The 19,560-nt window shown below is 36.8% G+C and overlaps 1 protein-coding gene across 1 annotated transcript; it reads left to right on the forward strand.

Annotated features, from left to right (window-relative positions):
* Positions 1 to 12,191: 12,191 nt before the first annotated feature.
* On the forward strand, positions 12,192 to 19,132 carry LOC115989730 (shikimate O-hydroxycinnamoyltransferase). The gene is made up of 3 exons (XM_031113564.1): positions 12,192 to 12,343; positions 14,649 to 15,114; positions 17,947 to 19,132. Exons 2-3 carry the CDS (start codon positions 14,671 to 14,673, stop codon positions 18,838 to 18,840), a joined length of 1,338 nt encoding a protein of 445 aa, XP_030969424.1. The 5' UTR covers positions 12,192 to 12,343; positions 14,649 to 14,670; the 3' UTR covers positions 18,841 to 19,132.
* The last annotated feature ends 428 nt before the right edge of the window (positions 19,133 to 19,560 follow it).

Below are 19,560 nucleotides of genomic sequence, written 5' to 3' on the forward strand. Positions count from 1 at the left end.
AACTACAAAGTTGTAGCACTTTAAATTAACTTTCCAGCCCAACTTGAATAATCTCGATTGGATATCTGAGCCCAAAGTTATGTTGAAAATACTAACTGATGTGCAGGCTGGAATCTTAATCCGAATTAGACTTGGATTTGGTGCAAATTTCCTTTGATTCCTTGCTCCAGTTGGACTTAAATTTAATTGGGTTAGTCTTCTTTTAAATTTATGCCTGGTTGGATGAAAGTTGACTTGATTCAATTGGCCAAGCCCCACTTTGCATGTAAAGCCCTTGTAGATTAATCTGAAATCTTCTCACTCCTTCAAAGCACAAATGAATAGATAAATATAAATAAAAATCAAATCAAATCAAAAGAAATAAAGGAAAACTAGCAATTTTAATAAATAAGAGGATAATAAAAATCATGTAAAAATTACACTTATCACCTGACCATAACCAAACTCTGAGGTCTTATCCTTAGGAGGATCTACTTCCTGGTTATCCCCCTATGGGGTGAATAGTGGCATGGTTTAGCCCTGATTTAGATCTGGTGGTGGCTGGGCCTCATTTTCAGAATAGGGGGTAGAGTTCCCTAGAGTGGGACCAGATGAATCTCGGTTCCCTCCTACAACTAGCTATTGCATCATACGCATCACTTATGCCATCTACTCTTTCATCTGTATGAACTTGGTAACATTTACTTCAGAAGCTGAAGGATTACTAGTTGACATCTCTCTAGCACAAGACCTAGTGATAATGAGATCACGACGTGATGGTAACTTCGACTATTTCCTTTAAGCAATCTTTCTTTATAATCTTGGAAAGGAAAAGAATCAGATGAGAAAGAAATAGGGTACATTTGAAAATTTGACAATGTGGAAACACAAAACGAACACAAAGTTAGTTTTGGTTTTTGCTTATTTGAAATGCACCTATCATTCTCGAAATATTGGCTTGGACCCTTGATCGGGTATTTATCATGGTGAGTTTCTATACTGACACAGAATTAATGCACAAGCTTAGCAAGTAACTGGAACTTTCATATCATGCTTGAAATTGTGGGACATTCCCTCCTCTTTTGATTACATGAAAAAGCAATGCTTTTACAAAGTTTTGACTTTTTACAATGCCCCCATAACATGGGCTATAGACAATGGCTCCAACAATGGGCCTCTTACAATACGAGGAAATTCAATTTACAATGAAGAGCTTCATTCTGAATCATCCTGCCTTCTCAGAGAAGATCTTGAACTCTTAGCAATGTCTTCCTTGGTGCGGAGTTTCGGCTACTTGCCACAAATTTTATCTGTACACATTTACATTACAAAGCCATTAGTGTATGCATGCATGCCCATGTAGGTTTGGAAAACCTTAGGGATTAGGTATGATCTAATGTGCAAGCAATAGGGTTGCTTTTTCCTATGGGTTTAATCACAGATGTTGTGTAAATAGGATGGATAGAACCTGGAGAAGAGCACAACTCTTTGATGCAAGCAAAAAGGGCAAACTTGCAAACAGAAACTAGACACTTTCCCTTTGACTTATTTTGAAAACAATCCTATGAAGGATATCCTGCCTTAAGCTGGGATGTTCACTTAGATTTGGCTCTTCCTAGTCCTCACGAGTTTGACTTAGTCTAGGCCAACTATATGAGACACGGCTTAATTGGTAAGTTGGTCCTATTCTTAGGAAGGACCTCGACCATCTAATCCTTCCCTTCATAGAAGTTGTGGGATAGAGGGGATTAAGGGGGCATTTTCAGCATGATCCCTTCCACCCATGGACCTAGGAAAGCCTACAATTTAGCATCCAATAACTATCTAAGGTATACGCATCCAGCATTCGCCTTCAACGCTGAGTACAAGTTTGACCCAATATGAAGGGTGATGTCATGCATTTTGAAATGAAAGGGGAAAGGCTTTCCAAGCACAACAAATATATGAATAGATAAAGGTGCAGCAGAAATTAAATCTACTACCCTAGTTTCACAAATGTGAAGGAAAGCTGTAAAGCATGCTTTAGGAAAGAAGAAAAGCTTCACACATACAAAAATACCTTAAAGCCGATTTTTGGAAAACCATTTGAAAAAAAATTTGGAAAATATTTTTGAGATTTGAAAGTAGTTTACAAGGATATAGTAATAGCAATTTTCCAAAAAGGAAAGCCCCGGAGGCTAATGCCAATTTCAATATTTTTGAAAGCCAATGTCCAAAGATTAGGGTCTTATCAAAAGCTCTAAAGGCTAAACTCTCTAAGTGGTCCCCATTGGAGTTGCTAGTCTGTCAACGCCTTATGGCTACTCGACCACCCATCGTGGTGACACTCGCGCGCCTTCCCTCTCTCTCAGTGTAAGAATATGATATGTGGATATGGAGGTGTGTTGTACCTCTAGTGTGTGACTGGAATATGAGTTGATTTTATGAAAATTACCAAGGGTAAGTGAAGTTGCCACCAATCATTTGGTTTTTCTAAGGTGTGATTGCTCACCTGACTCTATTTGATTTTATTACTGATCCTAGGCTAAGAAAAATGTTTTTTATCCTAATCTAATATGGATGGGTAAAAAATCTTGATTCTTGAGTTCGAAAGTCTGGTTACGTATAGGGAAGGTGTTAGGTACACCACAACGCCTATCCAAGGACAGTCCTTTGTTTTGGTAGAACCTTAATTTTTGGACATTGGCAATTAAATACAAGCTATTGGCATTAGCTTTTGGGGCTTTAAACATATTGGGCTTTGAGGTTTGGTTTCAGAATGGGTGTGGTCTCGATCGATGCTTTCCAAGTGCGTTTGGAATCATTGCCAAATTTCCATGGTGAAAATCCGACAGCATTTAACCTTATTTTCGTTGCAAAAATTCGATAGTGCTTCGCCTCGATGCGTCATAGTACAAAAAACATTATTCTCATCAAGCTTTCGACGTGAGAATAAGGCAATGGGAATGCCCCATTTTCATGATGAAAATCTAACAAAGTTTCACATTTGTTGCACTATGGTGCACCGCCAAGGTTTCGTGCCTGTGTATATGGCGCGTGCTAATGTGATTCTGCTAGGACGAGCCAGAGCCCCTCAAAGCATTTAAACACGTTGATATGTGGCACATACACAAGGAAACCGATGTCACTTAGTGACATGGATCAGGATGATCACACTGCGGTGACTATGCACACAATATGACATGAATATGCACCTATAACAATTGCCTTGAGCTTATACTCATGCCACAAGGTCAAGAGTACTCATGGCCAAAGAGGGTCACTCACATGACCATGAGAGTCCATCATACAAAGTGCACAATCACCCATACACGCACAAGCATATATATATATATATATATATATACATACATACATACATACATACATAATGCACAATACTATCACAAAGAGTAGGAAAGTAAATCAAACATTGCCAACATTCCAAGGGTATGACCCAGCAAGGTACAGAAAATGTAAAACAGACTTTGCCATACCTAGGGAACGTAGCCCAAGCATGGAGTAGGAAAGATAAAGGGTACAAGGAGTGGGGGAACCATATTATATGCTCTAGAGAAGAGGCTTAAAGAGAGGGAGAAAGAGAAAACCACTATGGAAGGGCTAGGCCCCCTAATCTACTGATCATTGCCCTTTTTGGGCTTGCGTCTTCTTGCTTTCATCTTTGCCCTTTTTGCTCATGCCTAGGAGGTCGTGCCCTTACTCCATGCTTGTACATGTAACAAACAAGGAAACAAGCCAGCAAACAAGCAAAGAAAGAAACAAAGGAGATAAGGAGAGCATGTAAACCGGCATCGAACAACATCATATGGGGCAGAGAAAAGGTATGCATCGAGCAAACCGTATGGGGCAAGCATGGCAAGCAACATCGTATGGGGCAGAGAAAGAGTATGCATCAAGCAAACCGGCATCACGGGGATGCGTCTTACTAGTGGTCACACCCCAATAAGCCACGAGCGGGATGGATGCAACCACATAAGAACAAACCCACGGGGGGCACAAAGCATGGCAGGGCCTAGATCTAGAGAGGCAAACATAGACATAAAGCATAGAAGCAAGCAAACATACACATGCATATAGGGAAATGATCCAAACCCTTTGATATAGGCTTAGGTGTGTGGATGTAGGCCTAGACCACGGGATCTAGATCTACACCCCACCAATAAGGGCCAAAACACAAGAAAGAGAGATATCAAGGGACAAAAAGGCTATAGAAGCTCATAATATAGCAACCAACATATAGATCTAATCACACAAACATGGCACAGAGCACATAAACACAAGGATCTAAGCATAGGCATAACACGGGGCCCAAAGAAACATAGATTTAAGCATAAACATGGTAAATAACACATAGGCATGTAGATCTAAGAAAAAACATGGTAAAGAGCCTAAAAGCATGTGGATCTAAGCAAAAACATTAAATTTAGACATATCCTAGCCCAAGAAGGCTAGGCCAACAACATCAAAGTGATAAATCATGGCAAAAGTAAGGAAACATGCTAGAAAAACCATAAAGACATGCTAGGAAGTGAGAACATGCTAGGAAAAGCAATAAAGCATATTATTGAACAAGGAAAAGCTAGAAAAATCTATGAAAAGAAGAGGGTGTGGATTGTAGCTAAAAAGCTACATCCACACCTCTAAACCTCAAATCCAAGGTATGGAACCAAGGAGTGGAAAATTGGGTGCAAGAACACTACCTTGTGATTGTATAGAAAAGAGAAGAACCAAAGGTGTTTGAAAAAGAAATTAGAGAGAAGAGAAAGAGAATCTACCTAGAAAAGTGCCCAAAATCTTCTTCTTCTTCTTTTCAAAAATGAAGGGTTTGGAAGCATTTATAGTTGAATTCTGACTCTTCAGCTTCTGGTGACCATACAATGTGCTCCAGCCATCGCCGATGGCCACACAAAGGCTGTGGCCACCCCTGCTAACATCAGCAGTTTTGGCTTTTTCAAGTTTAGTTTTGAATGGGTATTTGAAGGCATTCTAGGACTCTGATTGAGCTGATATTAGTGTCCCTGGAAATCTCTAGATGTCTAGTTTCCAGAACACTAAATAAATTGGAAATCCAATGGTCGAATCAAAAGTTATGTCCTCGGGAAGTGTGTTGATGCACTATGCACAGTTTTCTAGATATCTCAACCGTTTTAACTCCAATTTTGACCCATGAATAGTCATTGGAAAGGGAATTTGATAATCTTCACAGTGGCACTACTCCCAACCTATTTTGACAGCCAAATAAAAATTAGAGTTTCTAGTGCCCCCAAGAGTCAACCTCAGGTCAAACTTGGTCAAAGTTGACAAAATCACCGAGTAGCTTAGGTTTGATGTAGAAACATGAAAAATATTGTTTTGGTCAATTTTGACCCTAGGGTTGACTAGGGGCTTTTTGGTCAATTTGATCTGAAAAGGCACTTTGAGTACTCCAATGCTCGAACGAGTTGCGCTATGTCAATCTAGATGTTTTCGTGACCCCGTGGAGAAAAGATAATATTTTTGAAATTTTCAGGGTCCAGCATGCAAATCGAAGGAAAACAAAATACGGTATCTACAGTTGGGAATTGAAGTTGTACTCCATATTTGAGGATGTCCTTGTTAGGAGATATCATGATGTCTCCCATGCTTCCTAGTTCTTTAACGAATGATCCATCAGCGTGAATCGTCCAAAATTGTGTTTGGTCATCACTTGGAAAAGTGAATTCAGCAATAAAATCATTTAATACATGGGCTTTGATTGTTGACTGAGGTCTGTACTTGAAGTCGAACTGACTGAGCTCGACAAACCATTACACCAAGCATCCAACTACGTCTAGTTTATTCATGGCCTTCTTGATGGGTTGGTCTATCATTACGATGATTGGATGTGCTTGGAAGTGTGGACGAAGTTTCCTCGATACTATAATCAGCGTGAATGATACCTTCTCTAGACAAGGGTACTTTGCTTTTGCATCTTGGAAGGCTTGGCTTGTGTAATACACTGGACTCTACACCTTGTTTTCTTCCCAGATCAAAGCAAAACTTACTGCTGTTTGAAAGACTACAATATTTAGAAAAAGGTCTTCTCCTTTTACTAACAGGCTCAAGAATTGTAGTTTCATCAAGTACTCCTTCAGGTTTTTAAAAGATGTTTCGCATTCTTTAGTCCACTCAAAAGCTTGCTTGAGAGTCTTGAAAAAGGGCAAGCAATTGTCTGTAGCTTTTGAATTAAACTTGTTTAAAGCTGTGACCCGTCCTGTCAGTCTTTGAACCTCTTTCACAGTTTTGAGCAATGTCATTTCCAGGATGGCCTTCACTTTCTCAGGATTAGCTTCAGTACCTCTCTAGGACACCATGAAACTAAGGAACCTTCCTAATTATACTCCAAAGGAACATTTTGTTGGATTGAGCTTCATCTTGTATTTTCAGAGCATGTCAAAGGTTTCCCTTAGATTGTCCAGATGTTCTACGTTCGTCTTACTCTTGATAAGCATGTCATCGACATATACTTCTACATTTCCCCCAATTTTGCTTGCTAAAAATTTGGTTCACCAACCTTTGATATGTGGCCTCAGGATTCTTTAGTCCAAAGGGCATTACATTGTAGCAATAGAGCCCTTAGCTTGTGACGAATGTTGTTTTCTCCTAGTCTTCTTTGCTCATGCGAATCTGATTATATCTTGAAAAGATATTCATAAACATTAGTAGTTCATGTCCTGCCATTGAATTAACTAACTAGTCAATCCTTGGCAGAGGGAAGCTGTCTTTTGGCCATGCTTGGTTGAGGTCAGTAAAGTCAATACACATCCTCCACTTCCCGTTTGACTTCTTTACCTTGACGATGTTAGCCAACCACTTTGGGTAATAAACTTCTTGAATGAAACCTACTACTAGGAGCCTTTCTACCTCTTCCATAATGGCTTTGTTTTGCTTAGGGGTGAATACTTGTCGCTTTTGCTAGACGGGATTTTCCTTTGGATCAACATTTAGATGGTGCTCTATCACACTTCCGTCTATGTCTAGCACATGGGTCTAGGCAAACACATCTAGATTCTCTTTCCAGGAAGATAGGACGCTACCTGCTATTGTTGAAGACAAAGTTTTCCCTATCTTGGTGGTTTTGGATATGTCTCATTCTACCAGTTCCACTATCTTCAACTCTTCCACTAGTTCTTGTTGCTTTTCTTCAATGATCTAGGTATGTTTTCTTCCCCTACAAGTACTGCTTGATAGCATTCTTAGGCCAACACCTGATCTCCACGAATCTCTCTTATCCCATGGTCAATTGGAAACTTAACTTTGAGATAATATATCGAAGTAGCAGCTTTTAGAGTTGGTCATCCTAAAATAACATTATAGAAAGATGGGCAATCAACTATTATAAAATCAATATTTTTGGTTACCTGTGTAGGGTAGGTTCCAGCTATGATGGATAGGGAAATGATCCCTTTTGGATAAACTCGGTCTCCACTAAATATAACCAAGGGAGACTCAAAAGGTAAAAAGCCTTTTTAGGTCAATCTTCATTTGTTGGAAGGCCGTCATATACATGATGCCGAACTCTCATTGTCGACCAACACTCGATGAGTGTTATATCCTTCTATTGCAAGCATAATTACCAGTGGGTCATCATGAGGCTGTTTCACTCCTCTGACATCATTTTCCTGAAAACACAATGTCCTCTACTCCAGTCCTTCTATACTTCGTCACTAGGTGTCCTACATGAACATTGTTAACCTGTCTTTGGTGGGCTCTTCATAAAGATTTGAATGACCCTCCAGTGACTGGTCCTCCAAAAATCATTCTTATCTCACCAATAGTGGCCCTAGCATTTTCTTGCTCGTCATCTTTTCTTATGTCAGCTTGTTTATTTGGGCTTTTCTTCTGGCAGGTGATGATGATGATCCTTCTTTATGAACTTTTGTAATTTCCCTTTTTGTATTAATTCCTCAATTTGGCCCACTCTTTAGCAGTATGGTCTTGATCTTTGTGGAATCGGAAATACTTCTTTTGATCTCGTTTGTGTGGCAATGAAGTTAAAGGCTTCGACCACTTAAAGCTTGTATCATCCTTGATCTGCAACAAAACTTTCTCTACAACCATATTTAGAGGGGTGAAATTTACCATTTTTTTCAAAGGGTTCAAAGTTCCCTTTCCGTTCTTCCAATTAGGGGAGCGATCCTTCTTCTCTTTCTTCTTAGGTAGAGGATTGTTAATGTCATCTATCTTTCGCTTGCATCCATCCCTTTTGCTGTCAACGCATCTTCTCCAATCATATATTTTTGAGCTTTGAACAGGAGATCCGTCATTAGACCAGCCTTAAAGGTCGTCAATTGGACTTGGTCGTCCACTTCATCTACTTCTAGGATTGTTTGATTGAAACATTTCACATAAGCCCTTAAAGTCTCTCCTTCTTGTTGTTTCACCTTTAGCATATGCAAAGTCAGCCTTTTATGCCTCTGAGCCCCGATGAAGTGTTGAACAAAATAGTCACTTAACTGTTCTAAAATTGCTATTGAGGACAATGCTAGCTTGCTAAACCAGGTTCGAACAACTCCTTTAAGAGTCGTTGGGAATGATCTACACATCACTTCATCAGGTGTCCTCTAAAGATTCAACAATGTCTTGAAAGAGTCTATGTGATCTAACGGGTCTGTATGCCCATCATAAGACTCCAATTTAGGGAATCAAAACTTCGGTGAGAGTAAGCATTCCACGACTTCATTGGTAAATGGTGACTTTGTTCTCTTAATCATCCCATACAAGCTTTTGGTTGACTTCCCTTTTAGAGCATTCTTCATCTCGTCCATTTCCTTCCTCGTGTTTTTCAAGAGCTTGTCATTGTTTCAATTGGGCTATAATGTTTGCTTAGAAGTGGATTGCCCTGTTTGTCTAGAATTAGACTACTCAGTTTGCCTAGAGCTTTCTTCTCTATAATTGATTGGGGGGCTATAAATCTCCCCCTCATCATTGTTTCGGTTATGTTGGTAAGGAGGGGGCATGTTGCTATTACCCTGGGAGATGTGCTGCCTCAACTCCTCATTCTGCTTGGTCAGCTCTTTAACACTTGCTGCAAGTGACTGAATCTGCTGGGTCATTTGCATTGGATCCAGTGGGCCCGTTGAACTTGGATCCATTGCATCGTTTGAATGGTAGAGCTACGAAAATTTGTATGATTCATATCTACGTTCCTTGGCAATGGCACTAAACTAATGAAGCAAAAAATGGTCGTCAGTCGAGGACCACGTCAAGGCTTTGACAATGTAAAGTTCCCTGCAAAGATGAGAAAGAAAGACAATAGAGTGTTGTTAGCCAACAGTTCTCTGATGATTAAGTCAGTAGAATTCTCAATATCTCTTAGAGAATCAGAATGTAATTCTGTATGTTGGAATGTGCATACCTCTCTCTTAGTGCTTGTTGACTTATTTATAGTCTTAGTACAGTTGTTGGAAGGCTCATTATGAGTGTAACTGATGGCAACCTCTTAATGGCTCTCTTGGCTATTTTGAGTAACGTCTGCCTAAACTTAACTAGAGATTTAACTAGCTTATGATTGGCCTTTCTGACCGTTGGAACTTGTCGGTTACAAAACCATTTGTTAGGACATATATGATTTACTTGTTAGGAACATATGTCACTATTTTATGTAATTGGATAATCTTTTGACAAAACGCACTTTACTTGTATTTGGGTAGATCTAGGATGTATTTAATACTTCAAGAAACTTCGTTTCAAGATCAAGTGTTAAAGCCATGCAAATCTGTCCAAAAAACAAGCTAAAAAGTGCCGTCATTAAAGATCGATAGCTAGCCATCTATCGAGCTTAAAGAGCTGTTTAGCCTCGTGGCTCGACAGCAGCTCGACAAATAGGGTATTTGTCGAGGTTTATGAAAAACAGATTTTCAGTTCTGTTTTGACTCCAATCCATGTTTATGTGTTTGGGTCTTCTTTTATCACAACCCTAGACATATAAAAGGATTATTTTAAGGGCCATCAAAGTATTCACAAGTTGCACAAGTGTTGAGCAAAAGTTTGTTCAAGCAAATTGTGACCGAAAACAGAATTTGCCCTAATTCATCATTTTTGTGAAGAAGTTGCTATGTTTGTGCATCGTAGGGTTTTGTGACCAAGCATCTTCTTGATCTTCATTGTTAGGATGAATTAAAGAACTTTGCAGCCAACAACCTTCTCTAATTGGTGATTAAAGTCGCGTACTGGGATTCGCGCAATTTGTTAGTCTCGTACTAGGAGCCGTGCATCGAAAAGAGAAATTGTCACTACAAAACAAGTCTAATTGGGTATTGGGGTAAGGGTTCAACTGTAGGTTGGTATAAGATACTGAGATTCATTTACTTGTAACCGCTTGTTGTGATAATAGTGGAATTTTGGGAGTGGTGACCTTAAAATCATCTGGTGGGGTTTTTACCGTGTTGGTTTTCCCCATTCGTAAACAAATCACCGTGTCAATTTATTTTCTGCTGCATACTTAGTTTAATTGGTGATTTGTTTATGCTACCATGCGTTTGCATTTTAATTTGATTAATTAATAAACTTGGCTAATTAATCAATTAATTTATCACAAGGGGTTAATACGTTCTTGGCCTATCACCATTAATGAGTGCGCCATTAATGTTGTATGGTCATCCTCTCATGGATGGCCCTGTGGATTGAATGCTCGTCATTTGTATGGACGAGCTTGTAGATTTAATACTCGTCTGTTGCCATGGACGAGCCTATAATTTTAGTACTCGTCATGCATTATAACATGATTAGGTTTTATCCTTGAGTGTGATAGCATGCTTTGCACCTTGCTTTGCTTTCTTTATGCCATCTTGTGTGATTACTATATGTTGGTTATACCTTTGCATATTTGTTTATCTTGTTCATGTATGTGTCTTTGCTTGTTGGTACACGTGCCATCCGTAATTCAATTCAATAGAACTATGATCATCAAATCCAAACCTACATTTGTATTGGAATGAGAATTGGGTTTGGATGATACTCAGTTATTAATTGGGCCCAAGTATCCATAAGTAAAATTTTTGGTGTAAAGTTTGGGTATACCCAACCAAAAATCGGAGGGAATGTGCAGAATAGCTGTTAATAGGGATTCAAAGTAGTAAGTTAGGCAACGTTTCAAAAATTTAAGAAAAATAGCATCTCGAGTTTTAGAAACTCGAGATCCATATTAAAACCCGAGTTTTATAAACTCACTTTGTGAGTGTTTGGCTGGACGATTTGGACTGAAAATACCACATAGATCTTGAGTCTTTAAGACTTGAGTTCCATGCAAAAAAAATTTCCCCTATAGTAGCGTTTTTAAGTCCTATAGTGACGTTTTAAAGCCCCATAGCGGCGTTTTCCTATAATTTTTTTTTATAAGTGTGATCACCCGATACCAGGTTCAGGGAGCCCTATAGTAGCATTTTTAAGCCTTATAGTGACGTTTTAAAACCCTATAGCGGCGTTTTCCTGCAATTTTTTTTTTTATAAGTGTGATCACCTATACCAGGTTCTGGGAGCCCTATAGTGGCGTTTTTAAGCCCTATAGTGACGTTTTAAAACCCTGTAGCGACGTTTTTCTGCAATTTATAGAAATCGAGTTTTTAAAACTCGATTTCCACGTGGAATTTTTTACACATCAGCCCCATCCATTTACAAATCAAAACTTAAAAACTTGAGTTTTATCTTGGAATTCGAGTTTTAGATACTCGAAATGTTAGTTTTCAGTATTATTTTGAAACGTGACAACTAACTAAATTTTTTTATATTTATTATTATTTAGAAAGGATGTTCCAAAAACCGCGGCATAGGCATCCTAAAATCATATTAAGGGCGGAGTGAGTCCACCAGGCAGGCCACCAACCCCTAGAACCAGAAGTGGGATCCACGCAATAACGCCTGACACGTTAAGTAAAGTGTGGGGGGAGTGCACAGGAATAGGATGAGAGCGTAGAGGGGTATTGAATTGTAAAAACTGTGATGGAATGATGATGTTTTTTCTACCAAGTTATATATAAAAATATTAAATATAATAGTTTTGATATAGGTCGGCATCTCACCAACTTTCTCTCTGCACTTTCCTGGTGGTGGTGGGGAGACTATCTGATGACGTGGCGTGTGGTGGCTGGTCAATGTAGTTGGCGCGGTAGGTGAGTGACAGAAGAGGCTTGGCCAGTTTAATAAACACCGTTTTTTATTAATATATATATATATATATATATTACTGTCTTATTAATATTATTAAGCTCTCTCGATTCTCCATTCTCCATTCTCCGTTCGCCATTCTGATCTCTACCAATTCAACCAAAAAGAAAACCCACCACCCTATCCTTCTTGCCCAATTCCGCTCTCTACCGCCCACTTCCTACTCTACATTATTTTACTGGTAATTTTCCTTCTCCTTTTTCTTTCTGTCTCATCAACTGTTCTGTTTCTTGCAAGGAATATAATTATAAATAAAACTTCTTCTTCTCGTTTTAATGAGTGGATTTTAAACCCTTTTTTAGCAACTAGTATTTATTATTTTTTGCTATTTGTGCCAAATTGTAAAGTATATAAAGCAAAGCATATGTTGTACCTTTTTTTTTTTTTTGTTGAGAAGAACATATGTTGTGCTTGTATCGCATTTCCAAGGAATCTCTCACATGCAAATTATATTCATCATAACATAAGTCCTCCTAACACACAATCTCTGGTGCCGGCGATGAATTTGCCCAAACGAAATGGAGGATATAATTATTTTTTAATTTTTATTTTTTGGTAGCTTTCAATAAAGTACTAATAATAATGAAAGCTAATTTGAAATTGTTCACGCTGTGTATTTACTTTTTCGTCTCAAATTTAACAGTTTCTTATTATTCTTTTTACATATGTTTGGTTTGGTTGGCGAAAGTATATCCTGCCTTACACCGGATGCAGAGTAAACTTTGTTTTTGGTTGGTGAGACTAAGATTTCAATATGATTATTTAAACTTTTTAATTTTTTATTATTATTATTTTAGTTTACCCCACAAAAGATGACGTGTCAAAAGTCAGATGCTGATTAATTAAATTTATTTTTGTAAAAAATATTAAATACATTAATTATACATTCTATCTGTTTATTTCGAAGCAAAATGTTTTACATATAATGAAAAATATTTTCAGTAGAAAATGATTTAATTTTTACTGTTTGGTTGCATGCCAAAAAATAGTTCTCATTGACAATAACTATTAGCGGTGGTTTGTTGTTATCTTTACCCCAAAAAAAAAAATCCCTCTCTTTTACCTACAAGCACATCTATTAAAAATAAAAAATAAAAACTTATTTTCTATTTTACCCTTTCTCAGTTTCTCTACTTATTTTTCTCCCTTTCCCTCTACCTATACAACCTAACATAATATTAAAGTACTACTCAAATATTATTATACTAGACTCGTCATGCAATAATATTTTTATTTATTTATTTGTTTTTTGGTTTAGTATTATAATATTTAAAAGTGATATATAAATAATTATGTATATTTTATATAAAAAAAAAGATAAAGTAATGTGAAATAATATTTAAAAATGAGATAAATATAGTATTTTAAATTTTAGGTTGAATAGAGAAGATAAAGAAAAAAGTTTAAAATTTAAGAAGAATAAATTACTCTTTTAATTGGTTTGTATTTTTTAATTTAAAATTATTTAATTAAAATATAGAGAGATTTTAAAGAGTTTAAGAATTTCTGTGAGGGTATTAAAATCCAATCAAGAAATCTTGTTATTAATGGTATAGGTTAAGTTAATATTTTCTTAGTGCCACTCAATTATTTAATATTACATTTACAGTTACATTTTATCAACTCATTGTACATTAATACAATTATAGATTTTTGCACACTAATACAATTATAGATAAATATATATATATATATATATATTAAAATTTAGTTTAGACCTCAAATTAAATTAAATTAGAGCAGAATTATTGTGTTGGTCCTCTGTAGTGGGCCTTTGTTCCTCAATTGAAAGAGTTGGGAATTTGCTTAACAAAAATAACTTGGGCCTAATTTGGATGGATTAAGAAATTAAGATTAGGTGAGCTGGGTGGGGCCTTAACCCTTATCTCTTCGGCTTGGTTTGGCCAACCAACCAAACCAAACACGGAAATTTTTATTTCCATCGATACTCTATTCTACTGAGTACCCTATTCTACTTTACCAGTTCAGCACCCAATTAATGCTTTTACGTTTTTCTTTTTCTTTTTTTTAATAATTAATTAAATTAATTTTTTAATTTATTAATTAAATTAATACCTGCTGTCTGGCGTATTATGCGAAACAAGGTAAATTTAGAAATTTAAAAAATATACTACTAGGTTAAATAATATAATTCCTCTATAAAAAAAAAAAGGTTAAATAATATAATTAATATGTTTGTATTTGGTGAAAGAGTGTAATTAAATGTGTATTTAGTAGTTATTTTGTTTCCCAAATAAATTTTTTTAAGAAAAAGAGAGTAATTGATAATTTTTTTTTAACAATTTTTTTAAAAGTGATATTAAAATTCTTTAAAAATAATTTAGTAAAAAATACCTTAACGAATGCGGTAATTATGATATTTTTTTTTTTTTTTGATACGGCGGTAATTATGAATTGTTGTAAGACTTTTAACAGTTTTTGACTTGCAATTAAAAATATAATTAATACTGTTATGGTGGGTGTAGCGAAAGAAAGAAAGAAAGAAAGATGTTGGTGGTGGAGGTGAAGGAGTCGACGATGGTTCGGCCGGCGGGGGAAACCCCAGCGGTGAGTCTATGGAACTCGAATGTAGACCTTGTGGTCCCTCGGTTCCACACTCCCAGCGTGTACTTTTACAGACCAAGTAGTTGCGATGTTGATGATAACAAGAAGGAGAAGGAGAAGTTGAAGTTGTTGGATTCCCAAGTACTGAAAGAGGCACTGAGCAAGGCCTTAGTCCTGTTTTACCCAATGGCTGGTCGATTGAAGCGTGACGAAGATGGTAGGATCGAGATTGATTGTAATGGGCAGGGAGTGCTGTTTGTGGAAGCCCACACCAATTCCCTCATCGATGATTTCGGTGACTTTTCCCCCACTTTGGAACTTCGCCAGCTCATTCCCTCAATCGATTATTCCAAAGGGATTGAGACTTATCCTCTCTTGGTCTTGCAGGTACCACTCTCTCTCTCTCTCTTTATGTGAATCTACTTTATATTTATTACTACAACTTTAATGTTCTCCTGTCAATTAATAGCTGTTTTTTGTTGTTATTGTTGGTTTGCTGTTGGCAGTTATAAGATATTAATTTGATTTCGGTTTGTTCTGTTGGGCTGAAAAAGTGGCTGGGATACTTTGGTGGTGGGAGTAATAATGGCTTTCTTATTTGGATTCCTTCATATGATTTAAGGGCCCAACCATGGTAATAACAAGTTTAAAAATTTCTGAAATACAAAAATAATAATAATAATTATTATTATTATTGAATTCGTGTAAAAGGTTATATGTAGCTCTGGCCCCCTTGGAAGTAAGGAATGTATCATTTAGGAAATCAACAGGTCATCCATGGCAATTATTATCCTAGTGTTGTGACCATTATGAATTCAGCATTTATATCATCATCATATAAATGCTGAAATCACAATGGCCATAACATAGTCTAATTTTGACTTGGAATATCTTTCCCAATTGAAAGCAGTTTTCCTGGTTTGCCAACTTGTAAATTGTGAAAGCAAAATCTGGCTCACTCAAGTTGCTTCTCTAACTATTTATTACTTACTTCATAACCGGTTAGAGGGGCCAAATAAATATACATTCTAAAGCTAGTTCTTATTTTGGTATTGCACTGAATTATCTGTTTTTGAAATGGTGCTCTTTTTTATGTTTACAGAATGCCCAATGATGGATTTGAATCAAACAAATTGCTAATAAATTTGACTTGATTCTTCAAGATTTGGGCTAATGATTTTGTTTCTAGATTTTCCCAGCTTGAAGAATCTTGTAAACAAAATCAAGTGGCTTATGTCATAGTGTAACTGTTTAACCAAAATTCATTTAATAGGACCTGATCTGTAAGACTAAGAGGGCTACATGTTAAAATTTCTAATGAACATCCCTAGGGGGAAAAAAATAGAACCAGCACAAAAAGAAAAGTGTCACTGAAGGAATATGATTGGTGAAGCTTGACTCTAGCAACTTGACTCCTTCATTGGTTCAATTAATGTTAAATTGAAATCTTCAATGATTCATTGAACATTTCAACTCTATAATAAAAAAAAGTGCTTTCTTATTGGTTTTTTCAAGGTCAAGTTGAATATTTTAATGAATCATTGAATGGTTCAACCAGTTGATCCAAAGGGATGATCAATTAAAGAAAGCCAAAGAAATGAAGTTACATAAAATAAAAATTAAAAATGATTGCTAGATAAAATGTAGAATGCAGCAACAAATCATTGAAGAAAAATTGATTCATTTTCACAAAAGAAGAATATCCAGTATACCAAGCCATTTCTTATAAGTAATGTTTTCCCTGTTACTTAATGTTTTTGACGCATGAGCTGTGATACACTTATCGATTGGTAATGAAAGCAGCCTGTGGAACATTTAGATTACTTAAAATGAAGTTCTTTTTTAATGTTAGTCATTCTCATTTTAGTCATCTAGCTGCTTTTCAACTGTGTGACAGCATGCTTGGTCATAAGACATTTTGATGTTTGTCAATAATATTGATTTATTTGGTACTTCTCAGAATGAAAGTCTTAAATGGCTCACAATACTGTGGTAGGACCAGGACCTTTGAATTGTGATTTGACCTTATTATTCATGACTATTGGATAGGTAGCAGGATGGTTTATAGAGCACCTAACAATTTCTTCTGCCAACTTATTATCTTTACTAGATTGTTGCCACCTCTCTTGAATTAGCTGCCTAAAATGATGCATAATAATTATATGACTGGTGATTCCTAGAAGGATATGGCTACTTCTTTCTTTTTTTTTTTGGTGGGGGGCGGGGGGGTTGCACCTTTTGTCTATTCAATGGATACTAAATGTTTCTTTTATGTTAATAATATAAATTCAAACTCTAGTGGTAGTTAAACAAACTGTGTCTGATACCAAAAAAAAAAAAATGCCATAGTGGAGAGAGAGGGAGCCAGTGAGGGACTATACTGTATAGCAGTACAACTTGTTTTTGCCTCTGCTTGCTTTTTTCATTGTTTTATCTCAGAATTGGAGGAAAATTGTTGATTGATAGTACTAGTGATTTTCCTTTTGGTGTTAAAAATACCCTAACAGGCCACCTACCTCAGAACTTAGAAGCCAATTTAATTTATTCCCAATGGTATACAAAACAATTACTTGATGATACATAATTCATCACTAAAAATTTCTAGGAGTTAAACAAAAACAAAGTTTCTTGATGATATGATCCTTTAGGCGTGGATCAATATTTACCTGCCACTGGTTCCCTGATTGCTTGGTAAATAAGTCCAGCTTCAGGACATCAATGACTTGTATTTCCGTTTTTTAATGTGTAGTACTTCCCTTTATTTCTTCCCAAAAGATCCTTGCTTTTTGTTCAATATCAGAAATCAGGCAATAAGTGTAGATTTACAATAAGAGGCTTCAAATTCTTGTAAAAGTAATCTGTCTTTTCACAAATTAGAAACTACAGCTCACATGCTTTGCAAGTGAACCTTCTAGTCTAATAGAGAATGCTATCTGCAATTTGTTTTGTTTGGTTTTAGCAGTTGTGAATTAGATGGTATTATGATCTCTGGCTTTAGCTGTTGTGAATTAGAAAATTTATGAAGGATTTTAGATACTTTCTTTGGTGGTCTCAAACTACATTTATCTAGGTCATACGAAAGCAAAGCCAAATTTCAACTAATGACAAAAGCAGTTAATGTCTAGATAACTCCACTTATATGACTTTATTCACTTAAGTAATTTTTTATTATTATTATTATTTATTTTATTTTTTTACAGTTGAGCTCTTGTTGTGCAGGTAACATATTTTAAATGTGGAGGGGCCTCACTTGGTGTTGGCATGCAACACCACGTGGCAGATGGATTTTCTGGTCTCCACTTTGTGAATGCATGGTCAGATGTAGCTCGGGGTCTTGATGTTACCATTCCACCGTTCATTGACCGGACCCTACTAAGGGCCCGTGATCCACCTCAACCTACATTCCAGCACATTGAATACCAGCCTGCTCCTCCAATGAAAAACCCTGTTCAATCTACAAAATCAGGTCCCGAGTGTACAACAGTCTCAATTTTCAAAATAACTCGAGACCAGCTGAATATACTCAAAGCTAAGTCCAGAGAAGATGGAAACACAATCAACTATAGTTCATATGAGATGCTGTCAGGTCACGTGTGGAGATGCACATGCATGGCTCGTGCACTTCCTGATGATCAAGAAACCAAATTGTATATTGCAACTGATGGACGGTCTAGGTTGCGTCCCCAACTCCCACCTGGTTACTTTGGCAATGTGATCTTCACTGCCACACCAACAGCTTTAGCAGGTGATCTCCAATCGAAACCAACATGGTATGCAGCAAGCAGAATTCATGATGCGTTGGCACGGATGGACAATGATTATTTGAGATCAGCCCTTGACTATCTAGAACTTCAGCCTGATCTATCAGCCCTTGTTCGTGGGGCACATACTTTTCGTTGTCCAAATCTTGGTATAACTAGCTGGGTTAGACTGCCAATCCATGATGCTGATTTTGGGTGGGGTAGGCCCATATTCATGGGACCTGGTGGGATTCCGTATGAGGGGTTATCATTTATAATACCAAGCTCAACTAATGATGGGAGCTTATCAGTCGCCATTGCTCTGCAATCTGAACATATGAAAGTATTTGAGAAGTTGTTATATGAAATTTGAGGAAATGAAATGCCTGAGGAACTCTTCGAGGTTGAATTCTAGCCTCACCTTCGGATATGCCAAAAATTTTCCAAAGGTGGTGGTGTTTCTTCCCAGTGTTTTTATCATACATGGTTTGTGTCAATTAGATTTGATTCAGTTGAAATCTGAAGTTTCTATACTGAAATGAACTTGGAAAAAAATGTATCTCTGACTTGATATTAAATTTACAATAAGCATAATTAATGTTTTCATATAATAGAATTAGGTCACATAAGGTTGTTTAGTTATGAATTACATTAGTTCTTCTATTTGTATTTTTTTCAAACTTTCTCCTTTGCTCATTAAAGTATTAATAACAAAATGCAAGTCACTCAAAATAAAATAACTAGACAAGCTAGTTCTGATCTTTGGCTACTACTGAAATTCTTGACGGGTGTGTTGAGGGTTCTTTTACGTTCTTCTACCGTGTCTTGATGTTATTAGACAACGTTTAGTCTAAGCTTTTTCTAAGAAGGAAGTTGGGCCTAGCGCTACGCGGAATGGGCTCCAAAGTACCATTCTGTCGCTGCCAGTTTGGGCGCAAACGTTGAGTTCAAAGTTCAAGGGAAGACGCTGCAAAGTGGGCTTATACTTTGTTTCTGCCGTAAAATGAACTTTTTTCCATTTTCTGCCACAAGATTGACTCTTCTTAACTTTCTGCTGTGCAGTAACGTCTTCGGCATTTTTCTGCAACGTGAC

The sequence above is a fragment of the Quercus lobata genome, chromosome 5, assembly GCF_001633185.2.
Source record: "Quercus lobata isolate SW786 chromosome 5, ValleyOak3.0 Primary Assembly, whole genome shotgun sequence".
In the NCBI taxonomy this organism is placed as follows: domain Eukaryota; kingdom Viridiplantae; phylum Streptophyta; class Magnoliopsida; order Fagales; family Fagaceae; genus Quercus; species Quercus lobata.